The 24,602-nt window shown below is 42.8% G+C and overlaps 1 protein-coding gene across 2 annotated transcripts in view; it reads left to right on the top strand.

The window, feature by feature from the left end:
* igsf21a (immunoglobin superfamily, member 21a) overlaps positions 1-24,602 on the top strand; it is a 166,459-nt gene that overhangs the window by 85,569 nt on the left and 56,288 nt on the right. For both annotated transcript variants that reach the window (XM_061785727.1, XM_061785726.1), the window contains exons 3-4: positions 1,546-1,667; positions 12,697-12,815. In XM_061785727.1, coding sequence (XP_061641711.1) covers positions 1,546-1,667; positions 12,697-12,815 — 241 coding nt within the window. The remainder of the gene's footprint in view (positions 1-1,545; positions 1,668-12,696; positions 12,816-24,602) is intronic.

Genomic DNA, 24,602 nt, shown 5'->3' with positions numbered 1-24,602 from the left:
ACAATGCTCCTGCCATTTTCATAAACACTACTGTAAAAAAAAAAGGCCAAGAAAATGTCAACAACACATAAAGTGTGTGTGTGCTCTCGTTCAACTATGTCCTATGAAATATCCAATCAAATTCATAGTTTACTCCCCCCCCCCCCCAAACAAGACATGTTACTGAAAATGGAAATGGACCATGACTGTACATTAAATCGATTGTGTATAGCTCAAGTCTAAAAAAACTGTCGACAAAAACAAAGGTTTTATGTTACGTAAATGCGTTTCCTCTAAGTCACCTCTGACTGAAATATATACTGGTCCAGAGGTCCATTTCTGTAATGAATGTGCATGGGGTTGCAACAGGATTTTCAAACACGGATTCGCTTTTAGCGTTGGGCGGTGTGTTGCTTCCCGAACGGAAGCCGCCTGAGCATATCCGCCCCAAAAAATCCGCCAAAGCGTTGTCACATTTTCAGTGTGTCAAAGTATCCGTCGCCTCTTCCTGGTGACTGGCGTGAAGCTAGTTTACCAGAGATGGGCACTCCAGTCATTGCGACCCGACCTCGACTCCAGTCACTTTTTTGATGACTTGTGACTTGACGAAAACAAGTTTTGAGACCGGACCTTTGCACATTTTCATCAAAGAAACTCGCGATAACCAGTGACTTGCCCAAGACGAAATGACTTGACTCGTGACTTAAACGCATCTGTTATTTACGTCCACGTTCGTACTTTTAGTTGTTTGTGCACTGTCGTCTCTCCCGAGGCAGTGAGCTTTCTCCGGAGGCAAGCGGTTCTACGAGTTGGCCACGGTGCACGTAGAATAATTGTTTTCTCGTGTAAACACAATTTGGCTTTGTCTTCATGTCTGCATTTTAATAGCTAATCAAGAAAGGCCTTGCCGTTGTTTACCCCAGCAAAGGGGATTGACTGGATGTGAATGATACCTTCTAAACTAGAAGAAGGCAAAGAGGGCTTGCATCCAGGCCCACCAAACAATTTCCTTCTTCAAAGCGGCATTAGCGGCTCCATTAAAATCCTGACAGCCTTTTTTTTTTTTTCCTTTATGGCAGCTTGAGGCTTGCGGGGAAGGGAAGCATTCACTGTCATTCACATGCTAAGTGACTTTAGCAATCCTGTGGATATTAGAGGAAGGAAAGAACTACTCCATCATCCATCCCGCTGCCCGGGAAAGAAAGAAAAAAAAGATGAGAGCAGTGTTTTGAATATCCTCCTCTGAAAGCCATTATTTGTGCAGAAAGCGACACACTCAATGCCTCGCATGTCGTGAAGGTTTAACCACGCGCACTCCGGAAAGATCCCAGATGCGATCCGATAAGCAGCTGTTAACTCGCTTCGCTTCGAGATCTACAGGCTTATGATTCCAGCACATTAATCAATGAAGAAATTACACGCATGTCCTCCACTGCGGGCCTCGTGGACAACAGGTTGTGCGTCAGCAGAGCGTTCGGTGCAAAAAAGGTTGGCCCTGTCCCATCCATCAGCAGATGAATCACGATTGTCCTCTCTCTCTTCCCTTTTTTTTTTCTTGCTTCACAGGTCACAGACGGCGGCACCATCAAACAGAAAATCTTCACCTACGACGCCATGTTTAATACCAACTACTCTCACATGGAGGACTACCGCAAGCGCGAGGACCTCGTGTACCAGACAACTGTCCGGTGAGCCTCGTTTGCAACAAGCTGTCGAACTGACCCACCATGTATTAACCTCGCCATTTTTCTCTCTCTCTTTTTGTAAGACGAAACATGGAACCGCTGCTTTATGACGCTTGCCCATCTTAACTTGTTGACTGTGAGCTTTTTTTCAAAGGAGATTTTCCCATATTGTGTGTTTTAAAGCGTTTTGACTGATCTTTCAAGAACACTGTGTTCCGTAACTATATAAGCACCTACAAAAAGAAACAGTAGACTGTCTTCTTTCACCAGAACAAAAACATTTGTTTATACTTTTGCATTCTTTTATAATCACCGGAAGAACATGGGTTGGCGGCAACAACAACAAAATGTTTCTGACCGAGCTTTTTGTGATAAGAAACATGTCAAGCAGAACCGTGACTTTTGACGCTGATATGTTTTGCTGTTGTGACGCCTCAAATTCTGAAATAAAAAAAAACAATTCTAAGAAAGGGCTTTTGATGGCTAAATAGTAACTTATTTACAGATGTGCACCATGTGCGACGCTGGCTCACCGCATGGCTCGAGTTGAACTTTGGCTTTTTTACACGCCGCTCGTGATTCACTCCATGAACTGTGCCACCTTTTCTCACCGTCGGGACGCACGCTTTCTACTACCTACTCTAAAGCCATACTTTGTTCAAGTGTGAAGTGCCTAGACTTGTCCGACTCCCAACATGTTGGCATGACAAGTTGCGATTCACCGCCTAATCTTTATCGTCTCCTCAAAAGCTGTGCTGATATCACATCTAAAGCGATGCAACACTGGCATCTACAGAGCTCTGTTAGTCATTACAGTAGTTAACAAACCAGAATTTTGCTGGCTTGAGACCTTCTTCCAAGTTGAAAAAATGTATTTCTATGAAATATACGTCTATGACAGTTAATGGTTGCATTCAAGCTAACAAGTATAAACATCCCTGGCAGTAGATGTGTAATAGAATTTACAAGGTTTTTTTTAATAGGACATCCATTTTTTCCATCTTTTGCGATATTGGCAAAGTTTTGTGCAAGGGGAATGTACTTCCTCTGGTAGCCACTCTATATAAGTAACTACTTCTTTATTCAGTGATTCTGTTGGATAAACATTTGCTGACACAAATGGGCGTATTGGAGTCCCGTTCGGTGTGATGTTCTCGGCGAGTTTGACTTAATCTAACTGTTAGTGTACTTTCAAACTCTCCAATGAGAGACTGCACTGTTTCCTAAGTGCATACCGTGGACTCCAGTAATTACATTTGCATAAAGAAACGTTAGAATGAGGTCGTATAGCATTTCCTTTCAGGACCAGGTCCTGGGACCGATAGGCCTGCCGACCTGAGCCTGAAATTCCATCAGTAAGGACATTGTGTTTGGGTAAACACTAATTACCGACTCTGTTCAGTCTTCGGGAATTAGCAAACATCTGTCCCCGGTGTTCTCCTAGTGGTGCTTAAATCCCTGTTAAGGTTCGCACTACATACTCATTAACAGGTTTCTATGAGAGTCTGTGCGAGTTAGAGGAAGACAAAGTGGGAGTAATGGAAACATGTTTTAGGCATCTTTTAGGGGATGTCTTGAGTCTCAATGCCTGGCCTAACATCTGGCTGACTGTCTCTTCCTTTTTAGTGTCTGCTGCTTTGGCCTACTGCTGGGCTCAGATATGTTCAGCGACGCATTAGAAGTCCGGACCATATGTCAAACTTACGGCTTCATTTGAGTCGGGCACGCTTTTGTAACAATACCGCTCGTCATCGTGTTTCATCGCAGGTCCAGCTCGTGCTAACGTCTTTCTCGTTGCGCGTTCTCCTGTTTATATGGCTTTGTCCACCCCTCCCCCCCCCCCCTCTGCTCTTGTTTGGTGCGGCTGCCCAACTGAGGATGATTTATCTGGACAAGCTTACTATCCCTTTGGGAGGGTAGCATCATTACAACGCACGCAGACACACACAAAAATACGCACTCATAAAAAGAACCTCGACGACACACCGGTCTGATTTAAAAATGAGCATGCAAATAGAAACCAGGCCGCACTGACCTTTACTCACATTTTGATAAGCGCAGTCGGCCTGTGTGGTCAGCTCGGGACAATCTCCTTCAGCGGCATCTTACAAAAGTACTGATTATTATGAAAATTATATATTATTTGGCCCTTAACCCCTGACTACTTTAAAATGCGTTGTAAATTTTGTTGTTGTTTTGTTGTTGTTGTTGTTGTTGCAAAATGTTGCCTTTTTAGCTCATCACACACAGAGGCTTATCTTAGCGTTAGTAATTGGAATTTGGCTAAATGTGCTTTATCGACTATGGGGGGAAATGAACAATCAAATAGGTCTGCAATGACTATTTGAATAACTTCAATAATTTGATGAGGAAAAAAAGTCACAGCAAAATGTCTGCTTTGAGGCTTCGCAGTGATTGTTTCCACACCGACTAATGTTACTGCAGACTCGTTTAGAAATAAGATGGCGCGATGCCGCCGGGCCAGGAGGAAAGAGTGCGCAAAACAGAATGTATCTCATTTAAAAAGAAAATAAGAAACTGCAATGTGTCTTTGCAAAGCAGAACTAGCATACACGTCTATGACTGGCAAGATACGGAAATGTAAACATCGCAAAATCAATTATCCGATTACACGAACGATTGATGGGATAATAATCGGTATAGCCCCACCCCTACAATCAATAAATGGATTTCTATTGTTTCAATACTCTAAAGGGATGGGAGAATCTCTGAATGTTCTGAACACATGCTTTGATGCATTTTCTGAGTGCAGCCCAACTGACTGTAGCTGAGGTTATATTTGCTTCTTGAGACAGCTCTTGAGACCACATTAACACCGCACAATGAATTGCACACAACAGTGTTAACATCATACACACTCAAAATGTTGCTTTTGATAAAGTCATTATCGTGCCTGCAAACCAGAAATCAATATTGATGTTTCATAAAGCAAAAGAGCTTCCTCTTGATGGGCCTCTCACCTTTTGTTTCTTCCCCGCAAAAGAAATCACAATAATGGAAGACATTGTGGCTGCTCGACGCCTGTCCAATGATTAAATAGCTTCAGATGACGTGACACTGATATGGACTTCATGCGACATGGCTCGCCGCCGCTTTGCTGTGACAGCCATTACACGCAACCTTTTAAGACGTAGAAGAGCAGCAGAGCATCTGTGAGTTTTTTTTCCTTTCTTTTCAAGTGGCAGGGCTCAGATTAGCCCTTGCGAACAAACATAACAGCACTAGCATGGAGCTGATGACACTCGAGATTTGAAGGACCTCTTGTGCTCAACCTCAGATTACCAGGAAGTCTGCGTGGTTCATTGTGCATTACACCACAGGCATTTATGGGTTTGGTTTTCCACACAAAAGTGGCAATTTAAATTTTGGTTTAAAAAGCTCATCATGATTTGCTCATGTATTCAATGCAGGTGCGCAAAAGTACCATTATCTGTCCTTGAGCAAACAACTCAATAATAAAATACAACATATTGCAGCCAAACAGAAAACTTCACATGCACTTTACTAAACATTATTTTCGGTCTTCCCATTCCATTCCTGTGCTCACTCTTAAGTGACCATTGTCAACAGACCAATCAATAGACTGAATGGTGTCTCGCTTTACCCTTTAGATACCCTACGGCTGGGATCGGTACCCTGACGAGAGGATTTTTATCTCCACATTCGTCGCTATTGTGTCTACACGTATCTGAGCAGCGGGACCGAATTAGGATTTACGAAGCGCTGGGATCACTGAAAAGTCTGCACTTGTGTTGTGATTTATTCTCCTTCCAATAATTCTTTCTCTGTTTTATCACCAAGCTTGGTCCCCCTGCATTCGTGCAGGATTTGAATCGTTGAATGCGGCACTTAGGCTAGCAAACAGCAGAACCGCAGCTTTGGGTAAAGGAACAGTGAGACAGGCAACATCAGCGCTTAGTGTAATCTTAGCAAAACCAATCACACCTCCCTCGGTGCTCGCATTATCCTCATCGTTTTTGCTTCGTGTTCCTTCCTCCAGAAGACACGAGTGATTACGCACCTCTCTTTGCATGCCGAAGCCAACCTCCTCTGGCCGCTTTGACCTTCTTCACCCATAAAGCTGTGCCCCTGAAGGAATATGTGATGGCGGGCTTGTTATTTTGATGAAGGGATTGACAGAAGGAGCGGCACTGTTTCATGCTCCATTTAGTCAGTCCCATATGCCGTGCGGACAGGCCTACTAAATAGAAAAGAGCTTTCCGATACAACCCCTGTGGGAGGGCAATCGATCCCCCTCTGTGGTGTTCTCTCCACGGTTCCCCTGCAAAAATATTTGTTTAGCCAATATCTTTTCCCACCTAGGGAAACAAAATATTAGCACACTTAGAGTGAGGAGCTGAATTTATTGTATCTGTGGGGTTTCTTGTCCTTACGCCGTGGTTACGAGTGGATTTGTGTTTTTGAAAAAAATAAAATCAAATCACTAATTGCCGTATTCACAATGAGCGTCATTTGTCTCCAACTTACCAAATCCATCCTGCCCAGGCGCCCAATACACATTTGTTCGCTCTTTTCATTCTTCATGTTAAGTGCAATAACAGCGTGGTTCGCCTATTTTTGCAACAGACTCTCTTGTGGAGTGCTTTTCAAGACCTGGAATGACTTTTCGATTAAGACTTGAATGATTGCACATCTTGAGCATCACAGTGGTTGAGTGGTTAGCACCATTGCCTCACGGCAGAATCATTATGGAATTGAATGTGTATTTGAGCGGGACTTTGATTGTCAAATTTTCCTGTTCTCCCCAAGCTTTTGCATGTGGATGCCAACTTTCCGCCATAGTCCTGAAATGTTACTTTCAGTGAAGACTGTGTGTCATGTGATTGACAGATGATCAGTTAAGCGTATACCACTGGGATAGAGCTTTTTGGTCCTGGACAGGATAAGTGGTACAGGAGCTGGATGGATGAATGGATACATTTCAAGACCTAGAAAAGTGAGAATTTGTTCTTTTACCAATTCAAACCACTCATGGAGGCACTAGACTGCTGTAAGTGTTTATTTAGCTCTCTTGTAGCCATCTCTGAGTTGAAGGTCAGGGTTAGGGGTTAGGTGTTAGAGTTAAGGGCTATAGTTCGGGGCACTCTTGTAGCTGTCTCTGAGTTGATGTTAGTGTTAGATGTTAGGTGGTTCGTTTTAGGGTTAGAATGGTGAGGGATTAGGGTTAGAGGTTTGTGTTCGGTTAATGCTTTAGGATTGGGATTAAGACAGTTTTGTAGCTGTCACTGAGTTGAGGGTTCAGCCGAGGTGTTAGGGTTAAGGTTGAAGGCCCTTTTGTAGCTGTCTCTGAGTTGAGGGGTTAGGGTTTGTGGTCAGGGTTAGGCATTAAGGGTCAGGGATTAGACACTCTTGAAACCCTAGCCTGAACCTTCAACTCGGTGACACCTAAAATAGTTAATTAGTTTGTTATTTAGATCGCTCAGTGCCATGAGGCACACAATTGCGATTTCTGTAATCCGTAGGTTTTTATGAGAGCAGGTGATTGGCCTACTGCCCAACCCTAGCACCTGGTATTCCTCGGTGGTGTCCCATTCAAGTACTAATCAGGACCGAACCTGCTTAGCTTCCGAAATCAGACGAGATCGGGCGTTCTCAGGGGCTACAAGTGTGCCCTAACGCTAACCTTGTACTGCTAATTCACTTTACAGCTCACTTAAGTCCATTCAGTTATTTATAGGGAAAGAAGACAATGACTCTTATCCTCAATCTCCAACCATGAAATCTCTGGTTTCAAAAGATCAGATGCTCAAAATTTCATAGAACAGTAGTAAATTATTTAACGAGAATCTGGGTTTCAGGTCCTCCTTCTCACAATCAAACTTTTAGAGACCACTGGTCAGTCTATTTGAAGTCGCTGTGGTTACTTGGAGGGTCCTTTGTGGCCTCCTCACCCCTTCTCCTGGCAGGCGGTGTATATCCTCGCCTTGATGCTCTCCGGCTCGTCTCTCTGATCTCAGTTTGAATCCATGAATGCTGCAGTCAGGCAGGATTGTGGATACCAGATAGGGCTTTGTGTTTAAAAAGAAAGCAACGGGCTACATCAGCGTTTACTCAGATGTAGCCAGCCAAGACAAAGCCAATTAGCTCCCCTCCGGAGAGACTCACAGTGCTATGCTCATCATTTTATACAATGGCGAGAGGGGAAAAAAAGGGACTGTTTTACACTTATCCCTCGAGGAAGAGGTTGAGACAATCTCACTTCATGTCTCGAGGTGCTCGCTTTTTTTTTTAAATATATACTTTGCTTTTTCAAACATTTGGTCATCATTTCTTAAGTATTTGTTTCTAGCGAGTCTTATCTCAAATATGATGAATACTACTTGTGTTGTCTTAGCATCAATGAATGGAGGTGCGCTTGATTAATGGAAGAATTTGGAAGGATAGGGATTAGGTGGACGGATGGATGAATGGTATGGAATTGTGTTGCCAGGGGCCTTGCAGCATACATAGGACCCAAGGCTTCAGCCAGGTTAAAGATTTAAAGATTTAAAATGTATTAATCTAATTTTGGTGATACCCTTCACCTAATAATCAGAGATTTTGGGCCATTCATAAAACAGTATCTGACCCATTCCCACTTTCTGATCATCAAGCCAATTTTATTCTCACAAATAGAACCAAAGTAAATACAAAATTTAGTTTCTAAATAATGTGTGTATTTATTAAGGGAAAGGAATCCAAACCTAGCTGAAAAGATGTTAAGTGAGATCAACTCATTCACTGCAACCAACGAATACATTCATCAAGTACGTTTCACCCGGTAGGAATGAAAGACGGCTGTGCCGACTTCTCGGTGTAATTCAAGTTTGTAAACCAATGTAATGACTAACAGATGACTGTAGATGGCTGCATTGTATTGCTTTGGATTTGTGATCAGCACAGCTTTTGAGTTGAAGGTCGAAATGAGGGCGTGAATCTCATCTTCTCACATCGGTTATGAGGGAGAGAAATGCCAACTGCTTAGACACTTCACCATCAAACACTATACAGTATACTATATGTCTGGTATAAACAGTGTTGTGTAGTTCATGAGGTAGTAAAAAAAAAATAAATAAATAAAATTCAAGTTTGAGGTGTCACAAAAATATATTCGTGTCAAAGTCACTGTTCTGCTTGACATGATTTGTTTTCCCAAAAAGCTTGTTTTCTATGCTTTTTGGTCAGAAAACAATCCATGTTCTACTTGTGATTACGAACAAACGGAAAGAGTAAGACACTAACTTTTTTTCTGGTGAATGAAGAGAGTCTACTCTTTCTTTTGGTGCTAATATTCTCACAACACACAATATTCTGTGGGTCTGGAAAAATCTGTGAAAATGCTCTAAAATAACTGGAAATGTAGGGCCCTCTTTGAAAATGGCTGGCAATTAATGAGTTAAGTAGAGCTTTTGGAAAGCTGAGTTCAATTTCACTGGCCACACCCAGGCCTGATTTCTACCAGATGTGTTGGAATCCAGAATTCACTTTAAATATACCTCTCAGACACTGTGAAATACTACAAAAGGAGCATATCATGTCAAAGAAATGCAAGAACAAATTAGAAACAAACCCTAACCCTTGCAGTCTGGAAAATGTTCCAAAGCCATTATAAGGTTTGGGGACTCAAGCAAACCAAGGTCAGATCCATTGTCCACAAATGGAGAACCTTCCGATGAAGTTTCTCACCAACACAGAGTCAGTTGCGTATAAGAGAGCACTGGCTGTAATTCATTGTGAGGGTTCACAGGAAACATCAGAAACATACATCCATCAATCCATTCCAATCCACTACGTATATTCTGTTCAGGGCTATGATGACGCTGGTGCTAATCCCGGCTTTCTTGTGGCGAGGGGCGGGTTATACTCCGGCCTGACAATCGGAAACAGTCCGCTCCAATTGAACTAGTTCTAATTGATTCATTCCTGATGATTGCTGTCCATGGATGAATGAAAAGTAAAGGCTTGAAGGTCATAATTGTGGTAGCAGATGTTGCCGAGGGACGTCTGGAGCTTCGTACAAGTTTGGAATTAAACTGTTTGGAATTGGTTCGGCATCTTCTTTGACTCTGATGTGCTATTTCCATCAGCGTTACAGCTATTTCAGTCAGTCACACCGAAGCAGCCTAAATTAGCATGTAAAGCCCATGGTTAGATGTTGAGTATGCGGACAATGCATCCCAGCAGTGACAAGGATTGCGTCGAGGGAGCTCGTTCTCCTCGTAAATACACACTTTCCGTTAGCTCAAACTATATGAAACACCGGCTCGTGTGCTAAACTAGAATCGATGTTGTTGCCAGTCAGTCTGTCCTTTGTGCAACCGTGGGTGAGTCACTTTCCAGCAGTGGCTGTGGACCAGCAGCACGAACGAGGACGAGATACCATCGAGGCACAGCGGATGACCTTGTCGTTATTACTAAATATTTATGTCCTGGGCAATAGCTCGGAAACTGTCCTGTTTCTTTTCGGAACAACTTATAGTTGAAGCCACTGTATTCTTTAACTGTTGTTGTTGATTAATGAACTTGTTCATATTTTAGTGAACAAATACAATCCATTAGGTTAACTAGCAACACAAATCAGCAAAATTATGAAATGATACGACATCTGAAGCCACCCAGGAAAAACTCTATTACCATGTCAGAATTTTATACAGTTGACCAAAATACTGTAGAGAAAACGGTTCAGCAGCTGAAACCATCAACGAGCTTTCTTGACTCAATACCATCTGACTTTTTCAAAGCTATTGCGAAGTCTGTGCTATCTGATTTCCAGCAAATAAGCAAATTGCTCACTTCAGTCAGGCGAGTTTCCTAAAGCTCTTAAAGTAGCTGCCATTAAGCATCTTCTAAAAAATAGAACGCTAGACGCTTCCATGTAAGCAAGCTGTAGACCCATCTCAAATCTCCCTTTCATAGCCAAGATTGTTGAGAGTTATATTTAATCAACTCAGAGGTTTCTTGAACTTAAATGGACTTTTTGACAAATTTCAATCAGGTTTCCGAACTCATCACGGTACAGAATCTGCTCTTGTCAAAGTTCAAAATGATGTAAGGTTGAATACTGACTCGGGAAAGGTGATTGTTTTTAGAAAATAATCATTAACTTAGAATTTTATGGCTGCAACACTTTCCAAAAAAGCTGGGACAGGTAGAAAGTTGAGGAATGCTCATCAAACACCTGTTTGGAACATCCCACAGGTGAACAGGCTAATTGGGAACAGGTGGGTGCCATGATTGTGTAGAAAAGGAGCTTAGGGAAAACCAACATTGAATGCCAACATTGAATGCCCGTGACCTTCGATCCCTCAGGTGGCACTGCATCAAAAACCGACATCAATGTGTAAAGGATATCACTGCATGGGCTCAGGAACACTTCAGAAAACCAATGTCAGTAAATACTGTTCGGTGCTACATCCGTAAGTGCAACTTGAAACTCTACTATGCAAAGCAAAAGCCATATCAACAACACCCAGAAACGCCGCCAGCTTCTCTAGGCCCGAGCTCATCTAAGATGGACTGATGCAGAGTGGAAAAGTGTTCTGTGGTCCGACCAGTCCACGTTTCAAATTGTTTTTGAAAATTGTTGATGTCATGTCCTCCGTGCCAACGAGGAAAAGAACCATCCGGACTGTTATGGATGCAAAGTTCAAAAGCCAGCATCTGTGATGGTATGGGGCTGTGTTAGTGCCAATGGCATGGGTAACTTACACACCTGTGAAGGCACCATTAATGCTGAAAGGTACATACAGGTTTTGGAGAAATATACGCTGCCATCCAAGCAACGTCTTTTTCATGGACACCCCTGCTTATTTCAGCAAGACAATGCCACACCACATTCTGCACGTGTTACAACTGCGTAGCTTCGTAGTAAAAGAATGCGGGTACTAGACTGGCCTGCCTGGAGTCCAGACCTGTCTCCCATTAAAAATGTGTGGCGCATTATGAAGCGTAAAATATGACAACAGAGACCCCGGACTGTTGAACAGCTGAAGCTGTACATCAAGCAAGAATGGGAAAGAATTCCGACTACAAAGTTTCAATAATTAGTGTCCTCAGTTCCCAAACGTTTATTGAATGTTGCGAAAAGAAAAGGTGATGTAACACAGTGGTAAACATGACCCTGTCCCAGCTTTTTTGGAAAGTGTTGCAGCCATTAAATTCTAAGTTCATGATTATTTGCTAAAAACAATCAAGTTTATCAGTTTGAACATTAAATATCTTGTGTTTGTAGTGTATTCAATTAAATATAGGTCAAACATGATTTGCAAATCATTGTATTCGGTTTTTATTTATGTTTATTTAACACAACGTCCCGACTTCATTGGAATTGGGGTTGTATATTTCTTCCACTGTACACTGTTGTCATTGTACTTTTATTTTTTTCTCTTTGTTTGAAATATTTACAAACTGTTTTTTGTTTTTTTTAAAGGCTTTGAATCATGTAAAGCACTTTGAGTTACCTTGTGTATGAAACGCACTATAAAACTAAATTTGCTTTGCTTTGCATATGTAATCCATGCTTGATTTTCTTTTGGTCATTTGATTATTTCAAGAAACGCACATGTACTGTTCATATTTCCTACCAACTTTGAATGCATGCAAAATGTAGCTAAACCAATGAAAACATGATTTAGAACAAGTTTTCACAAGTATCTCCAATGGCCAAACTGCCCTTCAAAACACCTTCTTCATCTTTAGACCACGCCGACAATATTTACTTTTTAAAGACCAGCAAGACACTCTAAAACAAAAGCTGTTTTCATAACCAAGTGCAAACAACCTTGGATGAACCTTTTGAGCTGATAGGCTGTGAAATGCTAGATTTCTGTTTAACGACACAGCATGTTTTTGTAATATCCATGTCTATAGATGATTCTTATTCATGGTATTGTTGTGGAATTTGCATGTTCTCCTTGTGCTTGTATGGGTTTTCTCCGGGTACTCGGACTTCCAAAATCATGCATGTTCAGTTATTTGTAATGTACTTAACATAATTGAAATGTTTTCCCAGGCTCCCAGAGGTTCGGATCTCGGACAATGGACCGTACGAATGCCACGTGGGCATCTACGACCGGGCAACCAGGGAGAAGGTCGTGCTGGCGTCAGGGAATGTTTTCCTCACCGTCATGTGTGAGTACTATCCTCTTTCGTCCGAAAAAGGTCAGACTTTGAAAACAAAATCAACATGCTCTACTCACTAGCTCGTGGCTAATCCTGGCTATGATCCAAGGAAAAGATTTGCTTTCTCATCCACAGTGAATCCCCGCTTATTCCTGGTTTGTTATTCACAAATTCACCAAGTGACTTTTTTTTCTTCTGTGGAGCACCGTCCTCAGCTATTTGATGAAAAACTCGCCAATTTCTGGTATCGCTGTGTATTTTGGGGCTTTTCCTGTAACACCGTAAGAATGGTACATTTTGGAAATACTGTATTGGATTGCATTGCATTGCATTACATTGTGACATTATGCTGAGCACACACACACACACACACGCACAAACACACACACACACACACGTCTCTGTCCTGACCTTGGTTTCTACAGATTTGATTTCAAGGCCAGGATATTTGACCCAGACAAGACAAGCCTGCTGACTGTCTTTAAATATCTCTCAAACGTTTGGACTATATTCAAGGTCATTATTTGGTTCCCAGACCAGAGCTACACTACCTACGCTAAAACTAGCTTGAGGTTGTGCCTACCGGACCCAAGTTAAATCCCAGCTCTCCTTGTGGAAGTTGTAAGTGTCGGCCGAGGGTCTCCTCACCAGTGCTTCTCGTTGTACGCGTTGCACACAAAGAAGTGAATGATGCAGTCGCCGCGACGACCGAAGCGTCCCCCGACTCAGCTGGGTCCTAAATTAGCGCTCGGCTGGAGACGGAGACGAATGGCCTCTGGCATGGTGGCTAATTGCCGTCTAAACTGAAACAGAATTATTCATAACCTATTAGTGTGTCAAGTTCAATAGGAAGTAGAAGAGTGGAAGGAAGCAAAGAAATTGAAAGAGCGAGGGACAGGGAGAGGGAAAAAGTTTAATTAATAGCAAGCAATACACAGAGTATTTTAATTTTTTAAAGGGCTTCATAAATAAGAATGATCATTTTAATGATTCCGCCTGCCAAGAAATGCAGTCATCCAATTTTAAAAGGCTAAACCCTGAACTGTTGCTACCTTCTGCTGGTGTCCTTTATCGCCTGCAAAGTTGGAAAAGACCTTGCTTTTTTTCTCCAATGTTGACTCCCCTATGAACTTTTTCGCCTTAGTATCGTGCACATTTGCAACTCAAGCTATAACAATGACTCCTGCAGTGTAATAATGTATAGATCTTAAAATGTAAAGTAATTAAGATTATATTGGCTTTCTTAAAAGCACAGTAATACCCCCAGACAGTTCCAGCGACATAATTATGAACATCCTTTTTCTACATTGCACTGTACGCCCATAAGTACCGCCGGCTATTACTCGCTATGGCGGCGCATGAATATAAATGAAGCCACACCAAGCCATTTATTTGAACACTCCAAGACAATTCACGAGCATGCAATCCTATAGAATACAACAAGCACACGATTAGTAAATGGTGAGGTGGTGACGCAGCAAGTTCATCTACCGTTCCCAATCGTCTTTTGTTTCATTACAATAAAAAAATAAATAAAATCAATCACACTTGACAGCGTTGATTGAGTCCAAATTGCATGATTTTTTTTCCCTCTCTCTCTCTCTCCTGATTCCTTTGATCAGAGTTTGATCAACGGCAACATGCAAACGCTGGTGGGCGCCGAACAAGTGCGCCGAGACCGCTCGCAGAGGAGATTCTCAGTTTGCGTGTAAACGAAGTCGCTTGTTGCTAGTTTTTTATTTCCATCCATGTTGCAACGTAGGCATATTTATTTATATCAGATATTTATTTTAGAAGCCCCTTGCCACATCCTGGGTCCTTTCTTTTTAGAAACGTTGTAAATAGTCATTGTAAATGCATTCACTCCTAGTAATTAGGTGTTCAACTTTTAACAAGACTTAAGAATACGTGAACAACTTGAGTAATGCCACACTGGTTGCTGTAAAAATGTGCCTGTTTCCTTATTTGTATATTTATGAGTATGAAGCGGCCCTTTTCTGCGGGGTTTTTGTGGGACTGACGTTTCAGGACATTAATGTGGCATTTCAGTATATTGTGATTCAATTATGTCGGGGTGGGGGTTCTGACCCATCACCAATCACATAAAATAGATATTTCATCGTGCGGACAGAGACGTATCCATCTTCATGAAGCTAAGGTCGTAATTTCAGGCTTTGCGGCCGAAAGGAATCAATATGTCTTTTGCCAGTGTTGGAAATTGGGTCATTATTTGTTATTACCCAAAGTGATTCCTACGCGACGTTGCAAAGCTGACAAGGAAAGGTCATTTGTCTCCTCAGTCTTGAATTTAACCTTGAGAACCCAAGGGTGTGGTCTGCTAACCGCTGTGTTATTGTCTTTTTTAAACAAACCAAAAATCTTTCCACAACATTGAGGAAGGAGAATACGTCGGTATTTGGAAGCACATGGAGACGAGGCGCGGAGAGGCTAATTACCTGCTCATCCCACAAAAGCGGGATTTGCTTGAATAATTGATGACCAACTTTAATTAAGTGCTGCGAATATTTCTCCGCTTGTCTATAAATCGGCGGGATTAATGGCGTCGGAGTTGGCTTGTATGCAGAAGAGGCTGCGTGCGCGCTTTGATGGATTGCCGCGGCGGGAACGTGAGGAGAACGTGTCGGGCGACATCGACCCAAAGATGGCGGCCTGATTTGTATTTTATTTTCCTACCTTTTCCCAGCTGAGCCCCTAGTTCAATCCTTTCCTGATATCATTTGCGATTAGTCTGTCACTTACCCTGCGTCTTACCTTTTTTTTTTGGCTAATGCCTCAAAGGGCGCTCGCAGCGTTGAAGTTCGTCGTTTACTTTGTAAGTCTCATGCGGAAGGCAACGACATGACAGTTAGCGACAAGCTGATGCAGCTACAAGCGTTGTGCCCTAATTTTATTGTTCTCTTGTCCTCCGGCATCAATTCGTCTCTGTACTATCAACACCCCCACTGTTTGTTTGTTTGTTTGTTTTTGTTAAAAGAAGAAACGTACGCCACTCTGTACCATAATGGTTCTTGACATTCAGTGTAAATGACTGGGTGACGTGACAGCGCCAATAAATGTGCTGGCTCAGAGCCCCGTGGAGGAAGGAAGCAAGAATGAGAAGATGAATTATTAAATGTTTATCTTTGAGCGAAACCCTGGGGTGATGAGTGAGTGAGAATATAAACAGCTCACAAGCTTCCTGAAGGATTTTCCCACCCGACGCTGAACTGGCAGTCTGGGCATCGTTGTCTGTGATCAAGACTTTGTCAGACTTTGCAGTCTTGAATTGCTTGTTCTTTTAAAAATTATTATTTAACAAAACGTGAAGACTAAAACAGCAGAACCGCTTCATGTTGTTTTGTTACAATTGACCTAAAGTCATTTTGAAATGTTTGTCGCCATGCACATGAACCCTAAGGAGCCATCGGCGAGGTAACCCCGTGCACCACAATGGCGGCGGCCTCTTTAGTTCGGTCTGTTTACACTTTCCCGCGCAGCAAAGAGGAAACAAGCGGCAAATGCTTGCGTCGTCGTCCGCATCAGTTTCTCTTCTGCCTCTTTGGAGCCCAGGCGGCATCTCGAGAGGAGGGTAGAAAGCGCTACATCTGCATGTGTACAGTAGAGCAGCAGTGTCTTTGTCAAGATTAGCATAGGCAGTCCTTAAAATTCCCAGGGAAAATATGAGTTCAGCATGCAAAACCACCAAAATTGCTTACTGACTCCACTTGACATATGTTTTGACAGTGGTGGAGGTACTGTACTGAATATGCATTGATTAAAAAAAAAAAGTATACGATCAGTTTTGGGCACGTTGGAGTGCGTGAGGCTTCTCCTAAAGTGGTCTTAATTGCAGTAAGGACTTTTACATTCCATAGCTGCATGCACTGCATGAACTCTGATTTTTAGTTTGAACTGGAAATTGAGGATGTGCAGTGCAGCAGAGTCTTTCAGAAAGAATATCTGTGCCAGGACGCCGATCGATCGCTGATTTGTTTGAGTTTAGAAACAACTTTTCGTATTACTTCACATAGAAAAATAAATGAAATCGACTGAATTTGGTCCAGGCTGAAAACTCTCAAATATTTTAAGTTTCTTAATTGTCACACAAGCATAAACAGAAGTTAAATGCTATATAAATAAAAAATAATGTAGCACGGTAGACGCATATACACATGGTGATAAACTTGATGCATTGCACTTTTACCTGTCATTCAAATGTAAAAAAGAAGTGCTCTACATTCAAATGTAATAACAACAGATTATGTTGACTTTAACGCATAAAAGTTGCGGTGGCAAAAATCCGGCAGGAGATTACTGCCCGGGAGGTGAGTCGCTTCACATTACATCAAACAGCTGATTTTGCTGTCTTGACATGTCTTCTCATGACCTGTCGTCACTACTTTGTGAAGCCTCTCATTTGAACCCGGAACCTGCTGCTCCTGTCACTCTTTGGCATTTACGTTAAAGAGTTTGGAAGCGAAAGTGTGAATTGTTGCAACGAACAAACTGCACTGACCGTGTGTGACAGGGACAGATATTTATTAAACCCCTGTAGGGCAGCACGGCAACAACTGACGGTCACGACCGTCATGTAGAACCTTCCTTGGCTGCGACAGTGAGACGATCGCCCTTGCAGAGCAGCACTGCTGGAGCTTTTTGCAAAGATCCTTTTTCGTCCGTCGCCCGTCCCGAGTTTACAGAGGATGACGGCGGCCTCGCCTTCAGTTTTTTTAGCCTTCATAGCCACAACAGCCAAGCCTCAATGGTAGTTTTTGCAGGGTTGCAATCGGAGTTAAATAACATCACTCTGCCACCTCCTGGCTGATACCGTAGCCTTATTGGGGACATTGTGGCCACCCACCAACCATCCAAATCTCTGTCCATCTGCACCATGTAAATCAGTCCGTCCGTCCGTCAGATGCCGGGCCTCCTCAACTGGCTCCTCTCGATGCGACTCTACTCCCTGATGACTGGCCTTTCGGCCGCTTGCATCCGTGATGTTGCTCTTTCGGTCACCGTCCGCAACTTGTAACCACGGGTCTGGGTGGGAACGTAGCTCGACCGGTAAATCCAGAACTTCACCTTTCGCCTCAGCTCCTTCTTCATTGCGACAAAAAATGTACTGTAAATTTGGGTGTTTCTGAGCTCGACAACAGAAAGTTGTTCTTTGTGAGATTGGTTAAGAGTGGGTGAATGACTGCAAGCCTTCGGAGGATCCTGCTTTGTGTCGGTCAGTGATTCGCAACTGGTGGGTCAGGACCCAGAAGTAGGTCGCGGAACCATGATGGGTGGGTCGCGGACATGTGGAAAAAAATGACATGCAGTCCACGGTTTACAACAGTTCCGACAACGCCTAACCTAAACCCCTTGGGATTTTTTTCTTGGGCATACTGTAAACTGGATTTTCCGCTGTGCTTGTCAGACAGTGACAATTGCTTTCAACACAACAGGTTGGGAGTGTCAGGTGTTAAACTTTGCTACTCCCTTTCACACAGACAGCCCCGCATGTGTTACTACTTCCAAAGCTATGTAATTGCCGGGTAGACTTCATCCCCTCCGTGTATTCTGCTACCTTTCACACAGAACAGTAAAAAACAAAAATGACCAAGGTTGTTTTTAGTGCAAACTTGTTGGCCCTACCTGGCAAAACTTTGAGCAAATCAGCACATTTTTTGAAAAAGAAACACAGTTAAAACACAGAACACATCTTCAAAGTATTCCCATAGTCTTTTAGCGCATCACTTTAGAATAACCTTGTCTTGTCTTTCATGATTCCTTTCATGGTTCTCTGGCTTATCCTCAGACGTGGGTGTCTGATATGGAATACAACAGCTCCCCTGATGTCTCCTCTTTTGTTCTCAGCACACTGTGAAGCGGAAGCTTGGTTCCTTGTGGCACATCACCCCCCGGCCCATCTCCCCTTTAGCATGTCTTCATCACTTGCTCCCCCAACCAGGTCCCTCCTCTCCATCAAGGGAGGCCGCAGAGGAGAAGCAGATAAAAGTCTCTGGACCATTTACCTCGCTATCACCTTCGCTCGATACCTCGTCTTTTTCCCGTTTTGAGCGATAGCCATAAAAATAGTCTGGCTTTGACAAATTTGACAAAACTTATCAGACGGTCTTATGATTTTTCTCTTGTAACGGCGAATCGGTTCAACCTCTCGAGGAGGGTGCGGGTTTTTTTTAATTAAACTTTCGAGAGACTAACTCAGGGGCATCTGTGACATGAAGAATGTCAGCTAAAAAGTGCGGGCAAGGATGAAAGAAGGCCCGTGTGTCTTGTCGAGGCTTTAATAGCATTTCCACGGGATGATTTGATATATTTTTATCTTTTCCCGCTGTCTGTTGAACTTTTTTTAATTTCTTTTTAATTATAACAAAACATATGAAATCACCTGCCTGCTGTTTATAGCCGGCTTTGTGATGAATTTTCAGCTGCTTGCGGTCAATCTCCTCGCTGTGCTCGCTTATCAGTAGTTGAGATTCTGTCTTCCATTGAAGCAAAGATCTTTTATTAAACCAGTAATGGTGGACAAATTGTGAAATGTGACTATTGAAATGGGATATTTGATCTTGTTGGGTAGCGTCCATTAAGCGTCTAATCCCAATCTAAGAATAGCCACCATCGTGCAAGACCATAAGTGATTTTGAATACTTGCAACAAATTGAAAGCAAAAGGAGACAAGGGTTACAGGATTTGAAAATGTTCTCATGTGTCATTATAACATCCTTCCATCTTCTGTACCGCTCATCCTCACAAGGGCGTCTTAATAACACGTCTGTCAAAATAATAATATGCTATCGTCACCTTTTAGCCTCTTGAGGGGGGACGGTCCGGTCTTGTGTAAATTTGCTGTTGCCCAATGCCTTTATTGTGGACCCAGTGCCAAGTATGGTGTGAGTTACCATGACGACTGGGCAAGTGGCTAGCCTGGAGTGTGCCGAAAAAAGGCAAGCGCCCATAAAGACGGTCAAAGCATCGCATGTATTTTCACTTGTGGCGAAAGCACGTCATCACCAAGCCGCCATTAAAGCAAGAAGCTATAATGTTATATTTCCAAATTTAAAAAAAAAAAACAGAAAACAGCATGTGCAGCAATAATGGCAGCCCTTATTAATATTTGCCAGCACACCCCTTGGCAACGATGACAGGCTCCAAATGTTTCTTGTATCCATCTATGAGCTTTTTGCACTTCTCAGGTGGTATTTTCTCCCACTCTTCCTTTGCAACTTCTTCAAGCTCTTGAACATTTGCAGGTTTCATTTCCCCAATGGCAGATTTCAGCTACCCCCCCCCCCCCCCCCCCCCCCAAAAGAGTCTCAATTTCCATTTTCAAACAGTCCTTTTTTTCCTTTGAGCTTTTGGATGAGTGCTTTGGGTCTTTGTCTTGCTCGAGTACCCATGATCTTCACCTCAAACCAAGTTTTCTAGCACTGGGTAAGACATTTCGCTCTAAAATCTCTTGGTAACTTTATGATTTCATGATACCTGTGATACAGTCGAGGCCTACAGTACCAGATGTAACAACCAGTACCAGATGTAACAAAGCAGCCCCACAGCATCAAGGATTCTCTTTCATACTTGACTGTTGGCAGGGTGTTCTTTTCCTTCAAGGCTTCATTGTGTTGTCTGCAAACATACTGTTTGTGTGCATTGCTAAAAAAAGCTCTATTTTTGTTTCATCTGGCTGTAAAGTTTTTGTTTATCATTTGCTCTTTCGTATCAAACACAAGTTCTTTCTAGAAACATGTTGTTTCACTAGATTAATTTTCTTAAGGAGATATACCACATTCTGTACTTAAACTTCATGGGTACCGATAATGGTGAGCAGGACTGTGTTCCTATCTTCCCAATGGGGCGCTTAAATGTCACTTTACTTTATGCTCCCACTGCGCTTGAGGTGTGAAAAATGTCAAGACATTTCCAAAAGAGTTTATGTCACTGCGGTCTTAGCTCTGAGACTTGACACTCATCTTTTGATGCACAAAAGGATTTGGAGACATACCCAATAAATAAATAAATAAATAAATAAAAGTTGCTTGTGGAAGCCTTGAAAGAAAATCTTAGCCAGGATCCAACCAATTGTGACTTCTTCTTCTTCTTTTCCTTTGGGCTTGTCCCTTTAGGGGTCACCACAGCGCATCATCCTTTTCCATGTAAGCCTATCTCCTGCATTCTCCTCTCAAACACCAACTGTCCTCATGTCTTCCCTCACGACATCCATCAACCTCCTCTTTGGTCTTCCTCTCGCTCTCTTGCCTGGCAGCGCCATTCTCATCATCCTTCTCCCAATATACTCACTAATTCTCCTCTGGATGTGTCCAAACCATCCAAGTCTGCTCTCTCTAACTTTGTCTCCAAAACATCGAACCTTGGCTGTCCCTCTGATGAGCTCATTTCTAATTTTATCCAACCTGGTCACTCCGAGAGCAAACCTCAACATCTTCATTTCCGCCACCTCCAGCTCTGCTTCCTGTTGTCTCTTCAGTGCCACTGTCTATAATCCGTACATCATGGCTGGCCTCACCACCAATGTTCCCTCAAATTTTTCATGTGTCTGGGCAGACACACAAGCTCCTTGAGCGCACTGAGGACCACTGTGAGTAACATCAGATGTGCCCGCTGTGGCCACACACCAGTATGACACCTGTTCAAAACCTTGGATCATAGCAACTTGCATGGCTTATTTAAAGAATCAAATTACAGCAGCAATTTTCACTGGTTAACTTTTAATATAATTATTTTGCCCACTTGAAATGAAAATGCTTTAACCGCAGGAGTCCTGAATTTTATTTTTTTTGCGCAGCATAGATTTTCTTGTGCGCTGAGTACGTGCTAGCAGAGCGCGATTGCGCAGGCGCGCAGCTTAGAGGGAACATTGCTCACCACTGTTTTATAAACTTTGCCCTTCATCCTACCAGAGACTCTTCTGTCACATAACACACCTGACACCTTCCTCCACCCGTTCCACCCTGCTTCGACCTGTTTCTTCATTTCCTGACCACACTCACCATTGCTGCGGACGGTTGACCCCAAGTATTTCAAGTCATCCACCCTTGCTATCGCTTCTCCCTGTAGCCTCACTCTTCCCCCACCACCCCTCTCATTCTTGCACATATATTCTGTCTTACTTCGGCTAATCTTCATTCCTCTTCTTTCCAGTGCATGCCTCCATCTTTCTAACTGTTCCTCCAGCTGCTCCCTGCTTTCATTGCAGATCACAATGTCAGCTGCAAACATCATGGTCCACAGCGATTCCAGTCTAACCTCATCTGTCAGCCTATCCATCACCACTGCAAACAGGAAGGGGCTCAGGGCTGATCCCTAATGCAGTCCCACCTCCACTTTAAATTTGTCTGTCACACCTACAGCACACCTCACCGCTGTTCTCCTGCCCTCGTACATGTCCTGTATTATTCGAAAATACTTCTCTGCCACTCCAGACTTCCGCATGCAGTACCACACTTCCTCTCCGGGTACCTGTCATAGGCTTTCTCTAGATCTACAAAGACACAATGTAGCTCCTTCTGACCTTCTCTGTACTTTTCCATCAACATCCTCAAGGCAAATAATGCATCTCTGGTACTCTTTCTAGACATGAAACCATACTGTTGCTCGCAAATACTCACCTGTGTCCTGAGTCTAGCCTCCACTACGCTTTCCCATAACTTTATTGTGTGGCTCATCAACTTTATTCCTCTATAGTTCCCACAGCTCTGCACATCACGTTTGTTCTTAAAAATGGCCACCAGTACACTTTTCCTCCATTCCTCAGGCAGAATTCTATTGAACAAGCTGGTCAAAAACTCCACAGCCACCTCTCCTAGATGCTTCCATACCTCCACAGGAATGTCATCAGGACCAACTGCCTTTCCATTTTTCATCCTCTTTAATGCCTTTCTAACTTCCCCCTTACTAATCATTGCCACTTCCTGCTCCACCACACTTGCCTCTTCTACTCTCCCTTCTCTCTCATTTTCCTCATTCATCCAGTCCTCGAAGTATTCTGTCCAACCAATTGTGACTGTGCGTGCAGATATTTCTAAACCTGTATAGTAATAAAAGAAGGACAAGATAGATAGCTATTTCAAATGGGAAATGCTAATTATTTTTTCAGCTGTTAATCTCAAGAGTCAAAAGTCAATAAATTGGCAAAAAAGCAGAGAACAAAACAGGGGAAAATGTAATTGAATTAAAACATAATCCACTTATGGGAAAAAATGTGTTCACTAATTGTATCTGCAACTATTGAATTCTTTGCTAATTAACTGGACCTCGGGAAATTATACATTTAATACAATGGATTGTTCAAATAGGAATATTTCAATATTTACTAATATTTTTTTCCCATAGGAAGTAATATTAAATGAATGAATCAAATTCCACCATAAAATAAAACTAAAATAAAGTAATAATACTAATACAACTACTCCTACTACTACCACCACTACAATAATACTAATAATACCAATACATTTCATTTCCATTTACGTTTGTCAGACGCAACACAGAGATGGAACAGGAAAATGTTTGTATATACACAGGACTGTATAGTTGTTATACAGCTTTTGCAGAAATTAATGGATGTCACATTCTCTGTTAAAAAAAAAGGACACTTTGATAGGATTTTGGAAGAACTAGGACTTGAATTGGCAACCCCTTCCTCTTGCAAAACTATCATTTCCACCCATATAGGACAAGTTTATATCAATGTTATATTATTCTCTCACCTCCATACCAGAACAGATGATCTCAGAGGCTTAGTTATACAATGCAGTGAGCAATAGATGAGGGGGAAGTGCAGTTAGCGCAATTCAGGTTTCCACATCACAGCAGTGGCTGCCTCATCGCTCTGCACACTCCAAAAGCACTTTTGCAGGAGAAACTGTTTATGGAAATGAAGCCTCGCGTCCAATCTTCCCCCCTCATATTTGCTGTACGCCGCCGCAATGTGTGCTTTGGCTGCACAGAAGCCGCTACCGCCGCCACCGTGTTGCGACCGACGCAACTTAATTAACTGTTGTGTCGACCCGACGAGCCCTCGCAGGGACTGACACAGCACACCGGGGAGCAATGCAGCAGGGGTTTTAAAATAGCTACAGCATATAACAGCATACACAGTCACAGTGTTATAGTACTAGAAAAGCCTTATGGTGCCATACCAGTAATTCCAAAATGTTGACGAATGAATCCAGTCTCGTGGCATGAACCTATGCTTATTCGTGATTCGTGTTTTCTGTGAAACTATCCTCAGCTTTCGCTGAAAAATTCATCTCTTTGCATTTTTGTGTTTTCTCTGTAACGCCCTAAGGTGTCAAAAGATGAAGCCCAAGCCCTGACTAATAGGAAAGTAGCAATTCATATCAAGGAGGCTTCGGGAGTATTGGGTACCGAACCCCCTGATACGGGCTTGGTCCGCATATCCGGCAGTAAGTCGGACTCGTTTCCGGTGAGGGTTGGATTCCGCCAAGGCTGCCCTTTGTCACCGATTCTGTTCATAACTTTTATGGACAGAATTTCAAAGCACAGCCAAGGCGTAGAGGGGGTCCGGTTTGGTGGCCTCAGTATTGCATGTCTGCTTTTTGCAGATGTGGTTTTGTTGGCTTCATCAAGCCGTGACCTCCAAGTTTCACTTGAACAGTTCGCAGCTGAGTGTGAAGCGGCTTGGATGAGAATCAGCACCTCCAAATCTGAGATCATGGTCCTCAGTCGGAAAAGGGTGGCGTGCCCTCTCCAGGTCGGGGATGAGATCCTGCCCCAAGTGCAGGAGTTCAAGTATCTTGGGATCTTGTT

This window comes from Phyllopteryx taeniolatus, chromosome 9 (genome assembly GCF_024500385.1).
Source record: "Phyllopteryx taeniolatus isolate TA_2022b chromosome 9, UOR_Ptae_1.2, whole genome shotgun sequence".
In the NCBI taxonomy this organism is placed as follows: domain Eukaryota; kingdom Metazoa; phylum Chordata; class Actinopteri; order Syngnathiformes; family Syngnathidae; genus Phyllopteryx; species Phyllopteryx taeniolatus.
Note: the sequence above shows the minus strand (reverse complement) of the source record. Positions and strands in the feature narration are given on the sequence as shown.